Source organism: Protomyctophum bolini, assembly GCF_963924005.1.
Source record: "Protomyctophum bolini genome assembly, chromosome: 7".
Classification (NCBI taxonomy): Eukaryota; Metazoa; Chordata; class Actinopteri; order Myctophiformes; family Myctophidae; genus Protomyctophum; species Protomyctophum bolini.
In genome coordinates, this window is record NC_137868.1 from 47,825,743 (window position 1) to 47,850,689 (window position 24,947).

At 47.2% G+C, this 24,947-nt stretch overlaps 1 protein-coding gene across 2 annotated transcripts in view; it reads left to right on the plus strand.

Moving 5' to 3' along the window:
* Window positions 1-24,947, plus strand: part of LOC308318388 (uncharacterized protein) — a 251,965-nt gene that overhangs the window by 5,758 nt on the left and 221,260 nt on the right. The window contains exons 2-9 of one of the 2 annotated variants that reach the window (XM_080767920.1): window positions 357-2,146; window positions 2,626-4,529; window positions 7,023-7,371; window positions 9,031-9,223; window positions 10,944-11,042; window positions 16,760-17,033; window positions 17,223-17,339; window positions 21,896-22,092. In XM_080767920.1, the coding sequence (XP_080624046.1) occupies window positions 1,323-2,146; window positions 2,626-4,529; window positions 7,023-7,371; window positions 9,031-9,223; window positions 10,944-11,042; window positions 16,760-17,033; window positions 17,223-17,339; window positions 21,896-22,059 (3,924 nt within the window). In that variant the 5' untranslated portion in view covers window positions 357-1,322 and the 3' untranslated portion in view covers window positions 22,060-22,092. Of the gene's footprint in view, window positions 1-356; window positions 2,147-2,625; window positions 4,530-7,022; window positions 7,372-9,030; window positions 9,224-10,943; window positions 11,043-16,759; window positions 17,034-17,222; window positions 17,340-21,895; window positions 22,093-24,947 lie in introns of those variants that run through there. The other variant, XM_080767921.1, reaches the window with a different exon arrangement.

Consider the following 24,947-nt stretch of genomic DNA (forward strand, 5'->3'; position numbering starts at 1 on the left):
TGTGTCTTGTGAAGTTGGGGACCCTCAGAGTATACTGGGGTGGACCGGGAGATTTTTGTTGTTGTAAAAAGAGGGTCCCAGCTCTCAGTACCTGTTCTCTGAGAACTAAATAAAGGTTGAAATTAAATGATATTAACGTGTGTGTTGTTAAAATATGCTCCAAAACATTTCATGATTAAGAAGACAAGCTCACAGCGAATCGCAATGAGTTTGAAGATATGGACCCCACTTTGACTGCACTTGGTTTTTGTTTTGGCTCCCAGTCCGCTCTCCAATATGTAGTTCCTTTTTTTTGGTCTCCATGTTGCAATGACACTTTCATAATGCGCGTGTTTCTTATATGCTTTTGTTTGCAGGCAAGGTGGCAGCTGCATGAATCCACACCTGGACCGCCGTGCCGTGGGCCGTGACTGAGGACAACAACACTATAACAGAACACTGAGGACAAGCAACATTATAACAGAACACTGAGGACAAAAACACTATAACAGAACACTGAGGACAAGCAACTCTATAACAGAACACTGTGGACAAGCAACACTCTACAACAGCACACTGTGGACAACATTACAATAAGAGAGACAGCGCAAAGCGCGTACAGAGAGATTCCACACCAGTGCTTCTCTTAACTACTGGGAGACAAATTTGGCGTCAGTCCACAGCAAAACCCAAGGAGTACAATTATAGGGACACAATATCCATCAATTGGGGGCAATTCTCACCCCCCAACAAACACCCCAATAGCCCACCTGCCCCTCCCCTGTGTCTGTTTGACATTTGACATTCCTCTAGTCAACAACAACAAGCAGGCAGAGGCAGCATCATCAGTGGAATGTCAGCTATGTGGACGTGTAGGCAGCGCTTTGCATTCACATTCTCCTGAACGCTGAGCTCTAACGTATGATTTGAAGCCACATAACGTCACCTTTTATGAGACAACAGGAAAACCGGAATGTCACGTTGTCAGAGTCTGGCCTGGAAAGAGCTATAGTATAGGGTCTGTATTTGGATTGTGTCAACGTCAAGCACCGTGTTCATTTTGTTGATTTAAGACTAAGACTAAAAATACTAAGATTTTGATATTAGTCTACTATACGACTAGACTAAGATTACATTTCAGATGATTAAAATAGGACTCAAACTAAACAGCGTGTTATTCAAAAGACCTATGAGACTAAATCGGAATTAGCTGTCAACGCGTATGCAGTGTCAAAATACAGCGCTCTGAGGGTTTGGTGGTAAGCATTATAGCGGCAGCAGCCAGCTACTAGGTTACCTTTCATCTTCCCGCGCCCTCGCGTGGCACGGGTGGGGAGGAGGCGATGGACTTGACCTTCCTTCCACCTCCAGCTACCACGTGCAGGGCCCGTTTCACCATCCGGTCAGCCAGCTCTCCGTCCTACCACCCGGCCGCCTGCAGGCACGGCGGTGGTGGTGGTGGTGGTGCCGCCGTCAGACTCGGGACGCTGGTGGCCGCGCCGGCAGCGACAACGCGGGACGACGGAAAGGGACGCGACGTCGTCGCCGACGCAGCCTGCGGGAAGACGGACGCTCGCGCCGACGACGGGGTCTCACGAAGCGCGACTCGGGCGGAGGACGACGGCGCAGGCGGTGGTGTCGAGACGGCGCGCCGCGGCGAGGATAAAGGGACTTTGAACGGCGGTATGGCGGCCGCCGCCGTCGGGGCGAGTCAGAGGGACACCGGAGACGGTGAGAACAGCGACCGGGCAGAAAGGACGACGAGGCTTCACCAGCGGGATATTAGTAATACTAAGAGCAACGGACCGGAGCGGAGAGAAGAAGAAGGGCCTTCTAGCCCCGAACGCCGGTCCTGCAGCGGCACCGGGACTCTGGCGTCCTCCTCTGACGACAGAGACAGGGTGGAGGTGACGACGACGTCCTCAGCAGGGACATGCAGTGCGAGCGGAGATGGCCGTCCATCTCCTGGACCCAGTCACGCTGCAGCCCAGCAGGCTCCGGAGAACAGGGTCTCCTCCTCCGGGGTAAAGACCCAGGCTCCGGAGAACAGGGTCTCCTCCTCCGGGGTAAAGACCCTGCAGGCTCTAGATGACCGGGTCTCCGGGGTAAGGACTCTCCCATCCAGGCTGAAATCTCGCTCTCTGTCCGGTTCCACGTCCGGCCCAAGGTTATTCTTTATTATTACAGTTTTGAATTTCTTCATTATTTGTGTCATGATTAGTTGACTTTTAATTCGTTTTAGAAGCAAATTTTCTAGTTTTATCACAATGATAACATGTTAGGTGTTATCTTATATTCAGTTTTTCATTTTAATTATGACAGTCAGGAGCGACACATTTGAGAAAATAGAAGATCTGCAAGCTCGTACATATAGTCTATTTTCTCTATTTTTAAAGAAAGATATTGGCTATTGAACACAATTCCAGTTAGTTATAGTTTTGTCTTATAAAGCCTAATTTTTCACTGTCTTGCATGAGACCTGTGCGGAGCACTTTTTCTAGGTTTAAAAAAAAAAAAAAATCACAGTGAACTCTCAGTGTTTTAACGTTTAGTCCAATTCTATAGTTTTAATTCATTGGTTTCAGTTATAAACAACACGATGATCCCTGACCCCCCGTCCCCGTCCCCGGTTCTATATACTTCCAGGGAGACGACGTCCGTTTCGCTGGGACCCAAAGGAGGACAGAGCATCTGGGAGCGCATCGAGAAGCTCTACGGATCCACGGCCGCCGACGACGCCGACCCGGCCAGAGCCGCCACGACGAAGCGCTTCTCGGCGCCGCTGGACGACTCATGGCGCCTTCTTCCCTCCCGCCTGGACGCCGCAGCGGCCGCCGCCGCTCGCAGGAACTCCACCGCCACGCACTTCCCCCTCTCGGCGCCGCCGGTCAGCCCGTGGGGGGGGGGAAGGCAAAGTCTTCGCGGTCGGGCTCGGGCGGGGAGCGAAGACGACGGAGCGACAGAGTGGGATATAACCATGTCTCTGGACAGGAGCAGGGGCAGGCAGAGCGTGGCCGCTCAGATCAGGCGCGCCAGGGCAGCCGCGGAGGTGGAGGCGACGGCGGCGGCCGCTCCGCCCCCCGACAACGCCACCACCACCGCCGCAACCGCGCATCGCAGCGCGCTGCAGGGCGAGGAAGACGGCGTCAATAAAGCGGCGCGTCTCTCGGATCCGTCCGGCGGCGGGCTCAGAGAAGGACGACAAGGGGCGAGTGGAATCGAGTACCGGGCCGCGGAGAGAGGCGGGGGTGGGGAGGCGGCCGTCGTCGTCGCCGGCGAGGGCGCGAAAGAGACGACGACGACGATGACGAACGACGCAGAGCGAGTTGGAGAACCCGAGAAGGATAGGCGGACTGACGCGGAGAGCGCGCGGGAAGCGAACCCTCTTACACGGAAGGGCGGCGGCAGCCTCCGCGAGGAAAAGGAGACCATTAAGGAGGCGGACACTCTTATTATGCGGAAGGGCAGCGGCAGCCTCCGCGAGGAGAAGTTCAAGTCGGTCGCGCAGAAGATCCACGTCAAAAGCACGGAGGCGAAGAAGCTGGTGGTTCCCTCCGCGGCCAGCGTCAGGAACAAGATCAGCCAGTACGAGGCTCTGACACAGAGTGCGTTGGGCTCCGGCGCGGGGAAGCACCAGAAGCCCAGGCGATCTTTCTCGGTGCCGGCCGAGCTCGGGTTGTTGTCGGTGCAGGCGCGCGACGGGCCGAAGGACAGCAGCGAATCGGACCGAGGGGTGGGCCGGCTGAGAGGGCGGCGCTGGGACGACGGACAGCGCGCGACGTCGATGGAGACGGATACCGCCGGCGTGAGGAAGAGCAGGTCGGACCGAGCGATAGACGAGCTGAAGACCCCCGACAGAACGATAGACGACACTGAGCCGAGCGTTGGAGGGAAGAAGAAGACCCCGCAGAGAACGGGACGTGATGACGACGGCGGCGGCGGCGGAGGCTCGGACAGTACCACGGCGGCGGGAATCCGGAGGGAACCGCGAGACGACGAGGAGGAGGAGGAGAGGAGACGCGAGGTCACGAGGTCGACGAACGCGGTGTCGGCTTCCCGGGGCGGCGGCGCAGATCCCATTCCAAACGAGCGAGAATTAGGCGACGCAGCTGGCGACGCAGGCGGGGGGGGGAGGGGGACGCAGACGTGCGGGAACCTTCCCGTTGACCGGTGGTGTCAGAGGGACGTCTTCGCCGCAGGCGCCCACGCGCTGTCCTTGCCGCTATGCGACTCCAACAACAACAACAACAACAACAACAACGGCAACGGTTCGCGGTCGCGCGGTCAGAGAACGCACAGCGGCGACGACGATGTGACGCCAACCAACCCCGACGACTCGCCCCGCTTCTCCGACGCCGCTGTCACCGCGCACGGGGACGATGCCGCCGCCGGAGTCTCTTCCGGCCTGCACGGTCAGAAGAAGCGCGGCTCCGGGCCGTCCCCCCGCCTGCAGCATCAACATATCCTCTCCTCTCTCCCCAGCTGCACCACCTCCACGACGTCCGCCCCCGGAAAAGTCCCACATGTGGTCCCTCCTTCTCCGCTACAAGGTTCTTACGGTTTCGAATTTATATACTGTATAATATATTTTTGAGCGGTGCAACCACTCCAAGGAACAGCGATGTCCGTGTCGTCCGCCTATGTATGTGACGTTAATGAGCACGAGCATGACTATTAGTACCAGTAGGAGCGCTGTTGTGCCAGAAATAGAGCGAGAGATAGTGCTGTACTGTTGCCTGCTAATGAGAGAGAGAGAGAGAGAGAGAGAGAGAGAGGAGGGGGAGGGGGGGGGGGGAGTTGCACCACTCAGTTCACACGGGTGTGATTTTTTTTCATTGCTTAGTTTTAAGGCCTATATTCATAGTCCAGTTTTAGGGGAAAAGGTGAACACCAAAAACTACAATATGACGTCACGCTGCGGTGGTCACCGCTCACACATCCCTATATACAGGTTTAATGTTTGTTTTTCCTTATAGACAAACGTTAAAAACGCCATTGACAATGGACAGAGTTTAATGTTAGTTTTGTCTGTGTTTGTTTTGCGTCTGTTACTGCGCAAATTCTACAACCTGAGTGTTGTAAGATGATACGAGCGCCCCTCACTTCACACAGGTGATTTTTTACTCTGACCACCGTTTCGGTGGTCACCTTATCACCTGAAAACTGGAGCATATAGGCCTTAGTGTTAGTTCTAGCTTTTTGTATATACCGGTAGGCCTTTAGTGCTTTTTGTATTAATTGTAATTTGGGGTATTTGTCAGGGACGACATTCAAAAAGGTCTGAAAAGTACCGTATTATAGTATAGTAAAATGAGCAAAACACTAAAAGGGATAGCCTCCCAAAATTATGTATTAAATAAATTGACCAAATTGTCATTTTCTCTATGATTTTAATTAGTTTTAGATCGTTTTGTAAACTGGACAATACCCTTTCCGTCGCTTATTGTTCTAGTTCTATATACATACAGGGCGGCACACAACTTTTTTGGTCTAGTACTCAGAGGAGCACCTGGAGAATTTACTTGGTGCTCCCAAAATGCGGCGACCCGTCTCGCCGGATGGATAAAAGAGGGATGCATGAATAACTTAACAGCAAAACGATATTTATTGGATGAGTGGGGAGTCAATGGAGGGTATTGCAACTCTAGATTCATCCCATTATAAAAAATATATAAATTTGCTAAAATCTAGGTCCATGTGTGGTCCAGCCCTGCATGGGACTGGGAGGTCAGGGTTCGATTCCCGGCCAGGGTCATACCAAAATTAGCCTCGGAAACCCAGACGTTTTTATTTCCAGGGAGAAAAAAAAAGTCTGGGTCTGAGTCCACTTCAATTCGGCATAGAGTAGCGCAAACATTGCTCACTCTCTGCTGATTTCTGATTGTCTGCACCTTTGTAAAATTGACATACACACGCACACATGTACACACACACGCTCCTCTCTCTCTCTGTCGCTCTAAGTAATTAGTATCATGTCGCGCAGCTGCGCATATATTCTCCCGGCGGATCCTGCCGGGAGCTGCCTATGCCATAAAAAGCATAGGTGAGTTCCAGGCTATACCAAAATGGGACCCAGTGCCTCCCTGCTTGGCACTCAACATCAAGGGTTGGATTGGGGGTAAATCCCTGCTTGGCACTCAGCATCAAGGGTAAGCTAGTCCCTGCGACATACTAGCGTCATGTCCAGGGGGTGTACTTGTACTGTACATCATGTCCAGGGGGTTGTACTTGAAAGAGAGGACAGGATCCTGCCCTATAGAATAGAATAGAATAGAATGCTTTATTTGTCATTTTTTAACAACTGTGAACAACTGTGAACAACTGTGGACAGCAGAAAAAACGAAATTGCGATGTGCTGAAGTGCACGGGCCGCAGCAACTTGGGTCGCGCCGCCACAAACTTTTCCTTACATCATAGAAGAAAAGAATAGGGTGGGGGGGGGGGGGGGGAGCATGGAGTGGGTTAGGGGTATTGACAGAGAGGGAGGGAGGGTGGGGATGAGGACATCATATCACATACAGTTGCATTGTGTAGGCACGGGAACTTGGGTGGGGGTGGGGGGTTGGGTTAAGGTCAGAGGATAAAAAACACACTGTTATTCACACAACGCTTCATGGTCATTACACTTCACAAATGTTTCGTGGTCATCACACCACAGGAAGCACTGTCTGAAAACAGGAAAAAAATTCTCACAACCGGGCAGCGTGGGGGGGGTGCGGGGTGAGGTGGGGGTTGGGGGTGGATAGGGAGAAGGCGGTATGTGGTGTGGGATGTGTGTGAAATGTCTTGTTAGTTCATTGTATGTGTTTGTGTATCCTGATCCAGATAGTGGGAGGTAAACACAGCTAGCTGTGCAGACTGCGGCCTTGGTTCTCAGTCCAAAAACACCCTCAGTTGGCTGTGTGGTGGGTGCGGGCGGGGGGGGCAGGGGAGCGGGTGCGCGTGGTTTCTCTCAACTGTCTTTTCCATCTGTAAGGGAAGCCGGTCTAAAAATCATTAGCGTCAGCCTACTGCATTGTAACCATTTTCTTTTTTTGCTCCAGTCCTGTCCAGTGGCACCGTGAGGAACGAGGGCGGCGCAGCAGACGGCTGCGCCCTGGAGACCCGCAGGGTGAAGAAGCCCCGGGGCGCAGCAGCAGCGGAGGAGGACTCCCTGGAGGCCTGGGTGACCTCCCACCAGGGAGCCGCCGTGGAGGACTCCCAGCTGGAGGCCTGGGTGACCACCTGGAACCAGCGCATCCAGGGCTGGAACGACCGCGACGACGACCGCGACGACGACGACGACGACGACGATGACGGCACCGAGAAGGACCAAGACTCCAACTACGACTCGGACGAGTCGACGGCGACCATCACCAGCAACCAATCGGATCGCAGGAGCTTCTGTGTCAGGTGGGGTTTTACCATAGTATTGAAAGGATAGAGACTGAACTGGAGCGATAACCCCCCCCCCCTGCTATTCGTTTCAGTGGAAGTTGCTCAGTGGCGTTTTGAAGCACCCAGGCTCTACAACGTTGGAGAGCCTTTTACATGTGTGCATGCTTTTGGTTAGACATACCATTGGTCCGATATCTCAAACCCTCACCCTAGCCCTATAAGCACCCACGGGGCAGCACACCTAAAGCTGACCTTAACCCCTCTCCCAACCCTTAACGCACCCCTCAACAAACTCAATCTGGTCGTCTTAACGCACCCCTCACTATCCCAAATCCGGTCGTTTTAACGCACCCCTCAACCAACCTTAATCCGTTCGTTTTAACGCACCCCTCACCATACCTTAATCCGGTCGTTTTAACGCACCCCTCAACCACCCTTAATCCGGTCGTTTTAACGCACCCCTCAACCACTCTTAATCCGGTCGTTTTAAAGCACCCCGCACTAACCTTAATCCGCTCGTCTTAACGCACCCCTCAACCACTCTTAATCCGGTCGTTTTAAAGCACCCCTCACCGACCTTAGTCCAGTCGGACCGATGCTACTGTATGTCTGACCAAAGTAGGCCTCCCGTTTTACATGATCTTGAAACACCCCTCTATACACGTACAGTATACTTCATTGAGCCTGCATGGTCGCCAATAGCCTGGCGCATGCAGTCAACATGATTTCCGGTATAGCCAACCCTTCTCCCCGGTAGAAAACCTTGTTTGCTGGTTGCAAAATCAACAGTGTAACACCGTGACAGTGCTTAATGTGTTGTTTACTGGCTGTTTAACAAACAACAAGCTCCTCATTGTAGTCAGAAACTGCAGACTCACTCCCAATTTAGTATTTAGTTTTGTCTGTAGACTGACTCACCCTGGCCCCCCCTTTGATATCTATGTGTGCACGTCCCTGCAACTCTCTGTAAGTCAGTGGCGTGCACACATGTAGAGGGGCAGTTGCTCAAGTGGGAAAAAGGGCACATTGTGCAGCGAGTGGAACCGGCCGGTTGCCTTAATAGTGTGAGATTTATAGATTTTGGGGGCATAAATAAGACATTAGAAGCTTTTTTATGAAGACCACCATGGTCCACATACTGTACAGTGTACAAAAAAACAATTTTAGCATCACGTTATACTTTAGCTGTTGAAAAATAGCGGATCTACAAGCTCATAGCGCGGCACTCGGTGCCGCGCTATGAGCTTGTAGGTCTGCTATTTTCTTTTTATCCTGAAAATGTGGTGCAAATCTTTGAATATATATTCTTTCAGAGCGAACGTTTTTAACTCAAATCCTTGCTTCTGGTGTGTGTTTTTTTCCCCCCTTCAAAAGGGCACATTGCTTCGCAGAGGAGAAAAGGGCAGGCCTAGTGTATCTGTGCACGGGAGGCGGCCTTTTTTCCGACAGCATTCTAGCCGACGGGGCAACGGTCCGCTCCGCAGCGGGGGGACATTCGTTGCGATGCGAAAAAGCGATGGTCCGACATGCGCTGCTCCCGTGCTTGCGGTTAGGGTTAGGTTAGGATTGAGGTTTCGGATCAATATGCTGTCGGAAAAAAGACCTGCACCCTCTGTGCACGCCACTGCTGTAAATTGTGTGTGTGTGTGTGTGTGTGTGTGTGTGTGTGTATAGTCTCGCAGATCTGTGCAACCTGGGCGGAGTGGAGTACGCGTCGGAGAGCGACAGCAGCAGCAGCAGCGGCGAGGACTGGTCCAACTCTCTGCGCTCCGACATGTCGGCGCTGTCCTACGTGTCCGTCATGCCCGCCGAGGAGCTGGAGCGCCTCCTGCAGGACGTCAGGGGACTCGGGGACAGCACTCTCCAGGTATAGCCCTATATAGAGCGCCGCAGTCCCCGCCCCCTTTCAGAAAAGCAGCTAGTCACCATAGCTTTTCATTAGTTTTCATTTAGTGTCCATTTAGTTTTCGTCGGCGAAAAAAGGTAGTCGACGAACATTTTTCGTCTTAGCTTTAGTCGACAAAATCAACACTGCGGTATCTATACAGTATAGAGCGCCGCAGTCCCCGCCCCCTTTCAGAAAAGCGAGTGGCCCAGGAAGTGGAAGCCACCATGCATTCTCCCATCGGCACTTTTAATATAATTTATTTAAAGACGGTATTACGCCGCGGACAAAGCCAATTCGGGATCGTGACGAATCATGACGACGAACACAATATTTTGGGACGATCGGCCCAAAATATTGTGTTCGTCGTCATGATTCGTCACGATCCGAATTGGCTTTGTCCGCGGCGTAACCGTCTTTAAATAAATTATATTAAAAGTGCCGATGGGAGAATGCATGGTGGCTTCCACTTCCTGGGCCACTCGCTTTTCTGAAAGGGGGCGGGGACTGCGGCGCTCTATACTGTATAGATACCGCAGTGTTGATTTTGTCGACTAAAGCTAAGACGAAGAATGTTCGTCGACTACCTTTTTTCGCCGACGAAAACTAAAAATGGAAACTAAATGAAAACTATAAGCTATGGTGACTATAAAACCGAGGCTAAATGTACTGACAATTTCGTCAACAAATAGAAACTAGACTAAAATGTTAGGGAGGGACTAGTGGACAAGAGATCCAGTAGAGGAAGGGACTAGTGGACAAGAGATCCAGTATAAGTCATTTTGCTCTTTTTTGGCATGCTGAAAATAGCTCACAACGCGTCGCAGCTTGTGTGTTGTAGATCGGCTATTTTCAGCAAGTGTATAATCTGTCCTTACGACGGCATCAAGGCCCGCCAAAATACATTTTAGTCGACTAAATCACCAGTAGATTTCTTCTACTAAAATGGCATGACACTTAGTCGACTAAAACTAGACTAACACTAAAACATTCGAACAGGTGACTAAAATATGACTAAAACTAAATTAAGTTTCAGTCCAAAGACTATGACTAAAACTAAAATTGCTGCAAAAACAACACTGTATACCACACCGTCTGACAGTATGAGGCATAGCGTGGTTGTTTGGTTCCACTGAAAAATTTAATCAGCCATTATTATTTCTTCCCATAGACAAAACTATTATTTAGACAAACTAGACAAAATCAATTATTTTAGAATCAAGCCATCCAGATTTTTAACTAAAGTAACTGCATAAAGTGCAGTATTAGTTTCAAGTAATACGGGATATGCTGTCAAAGTGCACTAGACTAATATTGGACTATACTATCAATGAAGGCCCTGCTTCATTGTACAAAAGTGCAAAGGAGCAGATATAGGCCTAGCGATTTACACTAACTGATCTAATTAAACTGAGCGGCAGTGGCTCAGGGGTAGAGTTGCCGGTTGGCAACCGGACCGGAGGGTGTGTAGAAGTGTCCTTGAGCAAGACACTGAACCCCTAATTGCTCCTGATGTGCTGGTTGGTGCCTTGCATGGTTTCCTCATCGGTGTGTGAATGTGCATGCGAATGAGTGAATGTAATGCACAATCTATAATATGTAAAGCGCTTTGGATATATAAATGCACCATTTACCATTTAAACTGTGTGCGTGTGCGTGTGTGTGTGTGTGTGTGTGCGTGTGCGTGCGTGTGTGTGTGTAGAGTTATGAGGACGTACAGGTGGTGGTCTTGCATAAGGACGTAGGTGTGGGCCTGGGCTTCAGCATCGCAGGAGGACTGGACCAGAACAAGCCAGTCACTGTGAGTCAGTCTGTCTGTCTGTCTGTCTGTCTGTCTGTCTGTCTGTCTGTCTGTCTGTCTGTCTGTCTGTCTGTCTGTCTGTCTGCCGACCGTCCGTCCGTCCATCCGTCAGTCAGTCAGTGTCTGTCTGTCTGTCTGTCTGTCTAAAAAGCCAGCTAGCTTTTTTTGTTGTAAACATATCTCTGCTGTCGGGGAGGAAACCTCATAACATTCATTCAACAAAGCAATTACTTCCATGAGAGGGGGAGAGGTGGTTGCTTTAGCAGACATTTTGAGGGTCCAATGGAGTTAAGAGGTTTTGTCCAAATAACTTTTCACTATACTTTCCGTTGGTTCAATATTTTCGAAACAACACACAGACGTAAAGGGTGTTCAATTCATGCTAAAAAAATAATAATCTAAAACCTCAAAAATGGAGTTATGAGCTGGTTTCCCCCCGACAGCAATGCAGAAGGGTGAAATCAGCCCTCAACAGCTTCTGCCAGAAATACGGGGAGGGGATCCCCTAACCCCTATACCCTCATGGCTGGCTAGTTTTATTTGACTCTGAATCCATACCTCCCGGGTTCGAATCCTGCTTGCGCCACTATTTTTGTGCCAAACCGCAAACAACTTATTTTGCTGATAAAGTAACGTTTTAGACCGCTGATGGTTAAGACTCAGAGTCAGACGTACATTGCCGGTTAAGACTGAAGTTATAGGGTTAGGGTTGAAGTTCACGGTAGGTTTATTAATGTCCGACATACAGTATTTGCATGTATACGTTCACCCGTGGCTTCGTGCGGTCACTGCGGTGCCACTCAAAGTGACTACTGGGTTGGGTTGCTGGATGCAGGGGCCAACCCCTGTTATGTCTGTCAGAAGCCATTGAGGGCTGATTTCACGGTTTCACGGTAACATTCACCTACAATCTACAAGCTCAACATAATTGAGAACTAGATAGCCAGGCCTATATTGCACTGCTCAGAGCAATGTGTCAAAGAGCTATGGCCATTTGACGTGTTAAAACACTGCTGCAGGACCACTTCACTACTTTTCAACCTACCGGTATCTTCATACAATAGGTCCTCACTAATAATCATGAAAAATATTGTTCTCATAGGAGGGCTGTGACATCGATGGGGAATACGAGCTAATAGAAAAGTTGCAATGCGAAAATGGAAGCCATCGTTCTCACGATAATGAAAATCTAAACATTTGTGTAAAAATCTGCCTAATGATGATGTCACTGGAGGACGGTTTCCCTCCTATGAGACACAGACTGAGTAGGAAAAAATCGTGCCATTTTCTCATGATTATTAGTGAGGAGCACTGAGGACCTATTATATGAAGATAGGTTGAAAAGTGGTGAAGTGGTCATTTAAGTATTTATTATGTATTCGTTCCTTCTGCCTTCATTTCATTAAAAAAAAGTCACCAGAGGCAGCACAGCAGTTAGAACCGGCAGGTAGTACAGAAGGAAACGTAGATACAGGTAAGATTATCAGCGATATAAACGAAACAAAATGCAAAGCGATGCAAAGGTGACGAAACCGTCAACGGAGTATCAACCAGGGACAAGGAAGCACAGGTCTCCAAGGGCCCGCACACTTTGGCCTCACTCACACCTTCGCAACAGACTGATGTATGCTTGTTGTACATACAAAGGGTGTGATACATCTTGCCCCAATGCATTTCCAATGGGAGTCACATGGTCTGACACAACATTTGTGTCGTATGAGGGGGAGGGGGGGGCAGTCGAAACACAGCCCGAAAGCCATACAACAGCTTGTAGTCATGCGTGACACTTATATCTTGCTTACATCTAGCATGCATCAATGTTGTATGCTAGATCGAAAGGTGTGAGGCCTTTAGAAGGCCATCAGTCATATCCGAATGGAATGGGACCCGACAATAATATCATACGGTAGATGTTGGTTACTGTAAGTACTGTACTTAAGTGCCATTTTGAGGTATTTGTACTTGAGTATTTCCAATTTCCAGTACTTTTACTTTTACTCCACTACATCTCAGAGCCAAAATTTGTACTTTTACTCCACTACAATTATTTGAAAACTTTAGTTTAGTACTTTAATTTTGATTATAGAAAACATAACATTAACCACTTCAACCCTATACATTTCGGCCGTTTGAAAATAGAAATAAATTTTTAATAGATTTTGTACACATTTTGAACTTGTGAAATGGGACATTCTGCAATATGAATACTTATACTTTTAGTAATTTAAGTTTTTTGTTTTTATCAAAGTTTTCTTATTAATTTTTCCACACATGAAAATATTATACAACATTTTTTGAATTTTAAATTTAAGTACATTTTGATGCTGATACTTTTGTACTTTTACTCAAGTACATTTTCAATTCCGTACTTTTACTTGTAACAAAGTAGTTCTAAATTGAAATATTGTTGCTCTCCCCAGGTTGGCGGAGGGTGTGTAGAGCCCAGGATCACAGTAGATAATTGACAAAGGGGTGAAAAATGGGTTACAAAATCGTGGGATAAAAAATATTTTTTTAAATAAATTGCAATATTTAAGTAAAACAACTAAGTACTTTTTCCACCACTGGTTACATAACCCCAGAGATAGGCTATACTCACAACTCACTCTGTACCAATTTGTGTGATTTTTAGACAAAATCTGCAGGAGTAGGTTTAATCAGATCATTGAATGCTTTCAGTATCGTCTACTGACCTACCAAGATCTCAGTATAGGCTGCATTATGTGTGCCGATTACGGCTACTGTTTTGACAGCGACGACGCACGTTGTCTGACATTAGTACTACTAACACAACACTGATATCTTGTAGGTCAGTAGACGCTACTGAAAGCATTCAATGATCTGATCAAACCTGATGTTGTCCCTACTCCTGCAGATTTTGTCTAAAAATCACACAAATTGGTATACAGAGTGAGTAATGCCAGAGTCTGATTAAACGTAATGTTGCCCTTTCGATGCATTGATACAGCATTCGAAACAGGTATAGGCCAGTCAAATCTAAGATTTGACCCCAAATAAATTGCAATAGTAATCGTTCATGTTTTTTATGATCCTTAAGGGTCATCCAAATAACATAATAAAAATCACACCCGTGTGAAGTGAGTGGTGCAACTCCGTGTGGGGGCCCCCCGGGGAAGTTCCAGGCCCACAGGACCACGGCCAGGGTGCCCACGTCCAAAATGGTAGAGAAATGACAGAGTTACCATATGGGGGTCTCCGGGGGTCCCCGGGGAGTCCCTCGAACATCCAAACCCCCAGGAACATGCCCAGGGGGCCAGGCCGATTCCGGCGAGCCGCCCCACGTCCGAAACGGTTGAGAAATGACAGTGACCACCGTGTGGGGATCCCTCTACTGTACCCTCTACAGTACTGTACTGTACTGTACTGTACTGTACTGTACTGTACTGTACTGGCACACCACATATACAGTTCATATGTGCATGTGTGTTTGTGTGTGTGTTAGGTTGCGCACAGGTGGTAAAAAACAACCATGCTATTTTCGTGCCACCCAGCCACACACTATTTTACTCCGTAAAAAATTGAGAATTATATACATTTTGGATCATGCATAATTTCAGGGGTTGAAAGCTGGAGTAGGCCTACCATTAAAAAGCTATAAGGCAAAACTAATCTAATTATAATTATGCTTTAAGAACTAGCATTTAATGTGTCAAACTAGAGGATTTTCATGATTCTGAATCCATTCCAAACATTAGTTTTGCACAGAAAACACTCATTGGGCTAAATTAAGCCATAGCCACAGCCAAAAAACAGCCCAAGGAGTGTCTTTTGTGCAAAACTAATGCTTGGAATGGATTCAGAATCATGAAAACCCCTAGTTTGACACATTACATGCTTCTTAAAGCATAATTAAAATTCAACCCCTGAATTTAAAGGAGAATTCCATGCTAGAAGGCTTTCTTACCTTTCTTTGTAGTCGTTACGTCCCCACCAAAGAGGTCCAGGTGTTTTTTTGTGCAAAAGCTCCTTATTGGCTATTTCCCCTACCATAAGCGCTCAATGAATTGCATTGAATGGAATGGGAATTGAATGGGGCTATGGGGTGTTGTGCTAATTTGCTTATTTCCATCGAAATAAGTAGTTATGAAGAGAGGATAATTATATACAATTTTGAGCGATGGAAATAAGCGAATTAGCACAACACCCCATAGCCCCATTCAATTCCCATTCAATTCAATGCAATTCATTTAGGGCTTATGGTGAGGGAAATAGCCAATAAGGAGCTTTTGCACAAAATAACACCTTGACCTCATTGGTGGGGACGTAACAACTACAAAATAAAGGTAAGAAAGCCTTAATTCTAGCATGGAATTCTCCTTTAACATGATCCAAAATGTATAATACTCAATTTGTAATATGTTATTTGGATGACCCTAAGGATCATGAAGAAAACCTTGAACGATTACTATTGCAATTTATTTATTTTTTAGCTTAGATCGACTGGCCTAGTGGCAGTGTCCGCAATGTACAGTATGAGTGAATAAAACAGCAGCATACATAATGACTACAGTATCATTAAAAATATGTTAGGACAGCCATGAATGCAGACAACCTCGAAGAACTAAAGCCGTTTCAATGCAGTTTCAGTGATCACACACACAGACAGAACAGTCAGTCAGTCAGTATAGAATGACACCATGCTGCCCTCTAGTGGATGAAATGGTTCAAACCTCTGTATTTAGATGAGGCTACCATGAGTTCCCAGACGTGACTATTGTTTTAGCTGGGCTAACCGCTCCAACATGTGACTTTGTGTGTCTGTCATGTCTGTCTATTAGTCCAGTGGTTTTCATATCGAGGACTATAGCCTACTGTATATATCGTTGGATAATAATTTGTCACAATTCCATGCTGCATTGAAACGCATCATAATAACAATTATTATTATTATACCTTCTCTAATTTCGGTCTACTGACCTTCCCGAGAGCTTGGCAAATAATTACATTGATTGTGCGCAGATCTGAGTGTGCGGAGCGTCCCTTTATTATAAGTAAGGGTCCATTAATTGGTTTAATTTTACACTCAGTTAAAGATCTAATAAGGGTCCGTTTGATTACCAACTCTCCATCATTTAGCAAGCACCGTTTGTTTTACATCGTCATTACATCACCTATAATCATAGCAACATGAGTTAGTTGGACTTTAATATATTAGAGTTAGATTAATGGAGATTAATAGATGTAACATGATAAGAGCGCCCCTCACTTCACACAGGTGTGATTTTTTGTGTATCTTTGGTCCGACGCCAAACCCTCACCTAACCCGAGGCCACGGGTGAGTCTTAACCGGCCATGTATTTTGGACTATTGATACATCGGAACTAACGTCTGTCTCCACAGTACACCTCCCCCCCCCTCCACCAAATGATACAATTGATTGGAAGGCAGAACACCGGAAAAAATCGTATCCGGGGGAAATACATCTGACGGATGTTCCGGACCGACATTTCCGGCTATGCACTCTCTGCCTATATTGTGACCAGGCTTTTCTCATCGCAGATGAGTAAGGCTGGGACCGAGGCTAGCATATAGGAGACGCTATAGCTAGCGCCCCTCAAAAAAAGAAAAAAAAAGTCACATACTCGTGCTCACACAGGTACACAAACAGGTACACAAACAGGTACACGGACATTGCTGGTTGTAGGAGTGGTTGCACCACTCAAAAAAACACGACTCGTTTGTCCTCCTCCATACAGGTGCACAAGGTGTTCCCGACGGGCGCCGCGGCACAGGAGGGCTCCGTCCGGGAGGGCGACCACGTGCTGTCAATCAACGGCACGGCGCTCTGCGGCTCCGCCCACCTGGAGGCGCTGCGGACGCTGAAGAGAGCCAAGGAGCGCAGCATGGGCGTGGTCGTGCTGAGGAGGGGGGCGGGGCGGGCCGCCACCGCCTCCGCAGCTCCATATAGGGCGGGGGAGGGAGGAGTTCCGGCGTCCGCCTCACAGCAAACGCCGCCGCCCACAACGACAGGTGAGAGGGTTTCGCCCCGTCAGTGGTGGGATTCAGTGGTGGAAAGTATCTGAGTGCATTTCCTCATAACTGCTATTGAACACCCTTTACGTCTGTGTGTGTGTGTGTGTGTGTGTGTGTGTGTGTGTGTGTGTGTGTGTGTGTGTGTTTGTCTGTGTGCGTGCGTGTGTGCGTGCGTGCGTCTCTCAGGCCAGCGTGTGTGCGTGCGTCTGGAGAAACGCAGCAGAGACCTGGGCTTCAGTTTGGAGGGAGGGGCTGGCTCCAGCCTGGGAGACAAACCTCTGAGCATCCAGAAGATCTTCCACGGTGAGACACACACACACACACACACACACACTTTAGTGTACTAACCTTCATTAGACTTGATCGTAGTTGATTATTGTTGATTAATACCTAATACCGTATATTACCAATTAACAGCCCATGCGCAAATAACCGCCCAGCTTCTTATAACAGCCCAGGTTCCGACACCATTTTGCGTAATAACCGCCTCCATCAAATAACCGCCCTCCTCCATATAACGGCCCATGGGCCGTTATATGCAAACTTCATCAGCCTCAACCCTCATTTATATTATTATATGCGTGTTCACCGTATTGAGTTTGCAGATCTCCGCACGCCGTCACCTCACAGCAGCGCAACACGTAGGCTACCAGTCCTCCATAATCCACATCTATACAATAAATCTAGGCTATACTTTAGTTTCACAAGTGCCTATGCAGCCTATGCACAACCAATTGTTTTAATGTAAAGTTGTAAAGTCTGTGAAATGTTTATTGTCATCCGTGTATCTACAAGCTCCAAGTGTTGCATCATGACAGCGCTTTGTGAGTTTGGTGCGCGGCGTGCAGCCAGGTCCTCACAAGTATAGTAGCCTACTATAAAACACCTCAGCGCAACAAGTCCTCCTGCAACAAAAAAGTTGATATTTAAATCGTGTTATTCTCGGTCAATCTTTAACCGATTGTTCTAATTCCAAATGGCCTATAATCTGTGAAGTGTAAATTTTCATTGGGTGAAAATCTACCGGTGCGTAGGCTTACAGTTTATAATGAAATCATGTATTTGTCCGCTGCTTCCCCATGCTCAATCAGAACAGTGGTTACACCTGTGTGTTGATACGCTCCCTCTTACAATTAAATCAAAATGCATTGCCTGCAATGTTTATTGTTTACCATACTAAAAAAAGATTACTGCATGGAACTGTATGTAACCAAATGATGGCCAGGTGCAGACCGGTGCAAAAAGCCGTGGCCGGTGTGCAAAGAAATAGCAGATACAAGCTCACAATGCGTCGAGCCTCAGCGCGTTGTGAGCTTGTAGGTCTTGTACAATATTGTTGCACTAAATTGGAGGAAGATGATGAGTATTGGTATAGCATTGAGATTGCTACAGTCCCACAAGTTTAGTTCCCACAATTATTTTTTTAACAATTCATATTCTACAACATTTCCAAATGTATTTTACCCCATTTCCAGGCCTATGCATTAATGAGGATATTGTATGCTATCAATCCCCCCCCAAGCAAGACAACATGGAAAAAAGAACAGATGTAAAAAAGTAACTAACACTATGTTGTTAGGTTGCAGTGTTTCCTGCAGGAAAAAGCTTTGGCATGGTGCTGGGAGCGGGGGTTTTGAAAAATTTGATTAATTAATTTGATTAATAAATTAAGATTAATTTGTATATTATTGCTCTTGTATTGTTATTGGAGACACTGGGGGACACTGCAGGGCAGGCACTGGGGAGGCACTGGCAAGACACTGGGGAGACACTGGGGAGGCACTGGGAGGCACTGGGGAGACACTGGGGAGGCACTGGGGAGACACTGGGGAGGCACTGGGGAGACACTGGGGAGGCACTCAGGGGGACACTGGGGAGACACTGGGGAGGCACTGGGGAGACACTGGGGAGGCACTGGGAGGCACTGGGGAGACACTGGGGAGGCACTGGGAGACACTGGGGAGGCACTGGGGAGACACTGGGGAGGCACTGGGAGGCACTGGGGAGACACTGGGGAGGCACTGGGGAGACACTGGGGAGGCACTGGGAGGCACTGGGGAGACACTGGGGAGGCACTGGGGAGACACTGGGGAGGCACTGGGGAGACACTGGGGAGGCACTGGGAGGCACTGGGGAGACACTGGGGAGGCACTGGGGAGACACTGGGGAGGCACTGGGGAGACACTGGGGAGGCACTGGGAGGCACTGGGGAGACACTGGGGAGGCACTGGGGAGACACTGGGGAGGCACTGGGAGGCACTCAGGGGGACACTGGGGAGGCACTCAGGGGAACACTGTAGCTTTGTTTGTTTTTAATTATTATTATGGTAATACCAGTTCCAGACAATATTTGCACTACATGTTACTGTATGTTTATACTGAAACCAAATAATGGCCTTGTGCAGGCCGGTGCAAAAATAAATAACAGCCTATGGCGAATAACGGCCCGGCTTCTTATAACAGCCCGGGGTCCGAATCGATTTTGCATATTAACGGCCCGGGCTACTATTTGGTAATATACGGTAGTTGAATAGACTTAAAGGGGGATACCACTAGTTATGTCTACATTACAACATCGACATACTTTTACATCTAAGTAAAACATTTGAGCAGTGTTATTTTTGGCAGCAGATTTTGATTTTAGTTTTAGTCTCTTGAATAGTTTTAATTAAGTTTTAGTCACGTTTTAGTCACTTGGAATGTTTTAGTGTTTTTGTTTATATATTTTTATTATCTCTTTTCTCTTACTGTAGATAACCAAGTGTTATATCTTTTAATTAGAATACTTTCAGGCCCGCGGGAAGTACTTTACATTAGCAGGGGCTGAGCGTTTAGTAGGGGGCGTGCGCGCGTGCATGATCCTCGCGCACGCACGTTTTTGCGCATTTTCACGCGGAAAAGTGGCTTTTACTTTCCCTCTCCACACGCAAGTTATATGAACAAACTGCATCATAAAAAGGCATTGGCCTATTTAGGCTACACATGCCATTGGCAAGGCGCCGATATCAAAACAAAACATATAATATTATAGCCCTAATATACAACAGACGAGCTGACTCGGCGAACCCGGGTGTTGCATCGTCATCATTCATCAAAGATCCCTCCCCGTCAGAATCTAATATCTAACATTAAATCGCAGCAGCATTCAGCAGTTCAGTTGGCACGGCGGCCATAGTAATTAGTAAATACTATATTCTTTCTCACTGCAATAGTGACTATTAGAGAAATAATATAGTTAAATAGTCAATGCTTTACCTTAAACCCCAAATGTGCTCTTGCGCTCCGGGGTGGTTAATTCCCTCATCATGGCATTTACTGTACTGTATATCCAACGTGTGTTGCTTGTCCAGGATTAGCCTGGCTAATAAGCCAGACTAATATCACACAACACTGTCGCGAGCAATTAATTTTTTGCCAACGGCTGATTCGGTCTGGCTTATTAGCCAGGCTAGTCCGGAATGTCATTATGTACGTGAGGGTAATAACGGTAGTCGCCTGGCTTATGGCTGCAGGTGCAGGGGGCCGTGGCCGCCCGGGCGTGGTGCTGGTGCTGCTGCTGCTGTTGTTATTTTTATTATTGACCTCCTCCTTCGATGACAACTTCACACTGCTGCTGGTGCTCATGAAGGGTTCATGAACTAGACTTGATTTAAGCAATATTACACGAGAGGGTGTTGTTTAACGTGATTATTGCCACGACAGTGATGCGGTAGGGGAACGAGACGAAGTCGAGTTCTGCAAGCATCACTGATTATTATTATTATTTTTTTAATGACAGATGTAGTCACTACGACCACAAATGTCCAAATTAACTAGCTAGCCTAGCCACCGAGTTTGCTAGCGCTCTGGGAAAACAGAGCGGCTGAATTATTTGTTTTGATTAGGTGGTGAACAGTGCTGGTTTGATCAATGGCTAGAAACCGTTTCAACCAATCAGATTGCTTCCTCTTAACGACCTGTTGTAGAATTGGGCTTGGACCCACCAAAGAAATCACTCATTCTCTTCTCAGCCATGTTGACAACAACAACACACACAGTCAGGCTGACCGGAGAAATTCAAATCCGTGCGCCCCGTGCGTAAAGGTAACCGGAAATAGCGTCAGCAGCAGAGCAGAGACGATGATGAATATAAAAACAAACAAAGTGTGGTTTAAGAATACTATTTATTTTATCCTCCAACCAGTCCACTTTTTATTTATATCAATAATAACGTGACATTTCTATTATTCATATATATATTTTTTCCTTTTTTTCCCTCCCTCCTATTCGAGGGGGGGGTGTGCCTGGGGGGAGGGGGTGCTTCAGCCGCTCTAGCACCCCTACTTCCCTCAGCCATGAATACTTTTGTTGTATTTTATATAGATAGACTACATTGTAGTCTATCTTGTAGCCCATTGGGCTACTTGCCTCATCCAGGCACTTTCCCTTTCCTGTATTTTTCATTATTTAGTTTTTATAATGTGCTAAAGTAAAATAAAATCATACTAAACAAGACCAAATAATCAACTATACACTTAACAAGCCAAAACAGAAGCCCAAAGTCGCTTATAATAAACAGACATGGCAACACTGGCATCATGTCTACTTCTCTCTTTTTGGGGCTTTGTGCCAGCTAGTGCTACAGCACCACCTACAGTCTGGCCATATATACTACAGGCGCATTCAGGGCCGGTTGCCGTTTTGGTTGTTGTAGTGTAGACAGATAGGTTAATTGATTCGATTAAGTGTATGCAGTAAACCTTTTGACACCGACTCAGTGATATCTTTTGAAACGTCTCTGTCTAAACGGGGTCTTAGTTTTAGTCGACGAAATCAACACTGCTTTTGAGTATGTTTTTTTTCCCCCCACCACTCGTCAGGAGGTCCGGGGGAGCAGGTGTGTCCAGGAGACCAACTGCTGCAGATCCAAGATGTCAGTGTGGTGGGCATGAGACGCCTCGAGGTCTGGACCCTCATCAAGACGCTGCCCCCTGGGCCGGTGGATGTAGTACTACACCGGCCGCACAAAATACCACAGACCTAAGGGAATCTTGTCTGTCTGTCTGTCTGTCTGTCTGTGTCCTCATTAAATTAATGCCAGACTAGACTTCATCTTATAGCAATTCACAACTAATAACTACAATGCGTGGTTGTCACAAAATCCTAGAGGCGCGCCTGCATGCCCTGCACTTGTCTCAGGGCACAGCAGTGCGCCTTGACACAACATCTGTTAGTTAATTGTTTGACCTATAGAGTTATTGCGGTTTGACAAGAATAGAATGGTTGGCCTAATTAGTATAACTAGAGTGGTGCCCGGAGGGGGCAGTGCCCGTGGGAGCCCGGGCAGAGGACTTTTGTGGCGGTTCTGGACAACCGTGGTTCCGACCGATTAGACACCGGGAAATGCACTCCCTGTGGGGTTGTGGAACGACACCGGGCACTGCACTCCCTGTGGGGATGTGGAACGACACCGGGCACTGCACTCCCTGTGGGGATGTGGAATGCGTGTGTCGAATTTGAAGTAGGTGGGGCGAACGGTTCTCGATTTACGTGGATTACAGACGTACAGACGTACACACAGAGACTTGGTGCATTTATAGTTAGATTGGTAACACCTGTGAAGGAAGTAATTTGTCTTTGGCTGCACAGACAGAGCCTATTTGGCTAAAAACAATGTGATCTACTGAGTAATTTCTAATGGCTATAATTAGCACTACTGTAAACTGTAAAAACATCTCAACATGTATGGTTTTGAATGATTATTTGCCCCGTATAGGTGCTTGTACCGTATAGCTGTTTTGAAGGAGTACTTCTACCTCAAAGGTTGCTACAGTACTGTATAACAGCCTATGTAAACATGCACTGACGAATAACGCTTTCAAAGGGGTGCTTCAATGCTTCATGACTTTTTAAATGAATTACTCAGCCCATGAAGCCTTGAATTCATGGAAATCTTTGTCACATTCCTGATGCAATAGTCCAATATTTGATATATGGAAGTAAATAGGCCAATCTTAACCAAGAGCAATGCTATATACTTAAAACATTCGGTGTAGCCAGTCCTCCCAGTGATTACATTGAGAATTGTCTTCACCAGGCGGAAGGCATGGGGAGAGGTGTATGATGATAAGAGCGCCCCTCATTTCACATGGGTGTGATTTTTTTAAATATTACTTCTATATTTTATCCATACATCACGCAGATCGGTAGACACTATCTCTATAGTCATGTGATCAACATGGATCTGTCCGATTTTCCATATTCCATCCCGATTGGCTAAGATTGCCTTCCAAAGCTTACAGCATTGGTCCATTTTGAACGTGAGTTCAAGGCTGGGGTGAGTTACTAAATACAAAACAAATTAGGTGGGTGAACTGCCCCTCAAATAGGGGATAACATTGACATTCACTGGTTTCATCATTTAAAAGGTGTCAGATACGTTGCCAATAGCAATTTTAATTGTATTTAGAGTTTGCTCGTTTTTTTTCTCCTTCAATAAATCCTAACTTGAACTAAAGTGAAACGTGTCAATGCTGTTCAACTACTTTAGAGTAAACTACACCAGTGGTTCCCTAACCTCGTGAGCTTTGTGCACATCTGCTATTTTCACTAATTGAAGAAGAGTTGCAATTGCCTCCTGAGCATATTTATTGTAAACTGTGGCCGTGACATTTCAGTAAGTACAGATTTGATGTGTGTCATGTGCACATGATATGATCTGTGACATTCACAAGACCACATGACATCATGACGTTATCCCAGATCCTCTGGGATAAATAACGTTGCACGGAAGTGGACACGATCACTACTCGAGCGAGGCGAGGCGAGCCATACAATCATAAAAGCTCAATTCTCAATTAACCCCCCCCCCCCCCCCAAAAAAAAAAGTAGTTCCGGGGCAACGGATTGTGTGGCCAGCTTGCTCATTCCCTGATGGACTGCATGATCGAGGGTAGCTACTGGGACGTAAGTCGGGATTAATTTGATCAAACCCGGCTGGGTCGCTTGAGTGAGGGGTATGATGTTGGTAGACCCGAAACCCCGTTGACCTCAGGATACATCACTGAGGATACGTCCCATGCAGGTGCATCCATGCACCGATGTATTTTTTATTTTATTTTTTTTGCCTGTTTGCCGAGTTTCATATTGTGACTCATTCAGGTTAACTGTGAAAGTGAGAAACAATAACACACAATCAAAGGAAAGGTTACGATTACATTGTAGTTCCCTGTATTCCTGAATTGAATTCCTGTTCCGTTATTTGACTATATAGAACTTGTACGTCTCTAAATATATTTGTACGTCTCTAAATGTTTTGATGAATTGAACAAGGTGGTCTTGTAAACAAGTGCAATGCTTTATTGGGTCGTACACTCAGTTAACAGTCTTTTGTATTGAGCTTGTGCTTGAAATGTACTATAATTCTGCAAACTGTTAATGAATATTTAAATCAATCAATCAAACCCTTTGGTATGGTGGGTGTGGTCTGCTGCAAGAACCAGGAAGCTGTCAGAGCTATTGACAGCCGGATGGCTGTGGTATGGAAGGACCCGTGGCTGGCTGGTGACGTTGGAGCCATCAGGAACCTGCAGCCCCCGTTGCTGGCCCTATAAGCACACATTTGTAAAAATGTCAATCTGTTTATATATGGCAGGGGTGCCCAAAAGGTATAGATGGTGATCTACCAGTAGATCATAAACTAAAGGCTGAGCAGGCAGAAACTAATAGTTTTCATAATCCTCATGGGGGCCCATGCCTGGTTTAGCCAGGGGAGGGCGGTGTTGGACAGTGTCTTGACTGTCTTCAGTGCGGTTGGGTGCAATTCCCCGAAAATCCTCCGGCCCCCACAGACTCTACGTCGCTGTGAGCAGGTATATATCACATGACATGGCCCTTAAAAATAAAATAAAAAGGAAAGGGGCATCTGCCAAT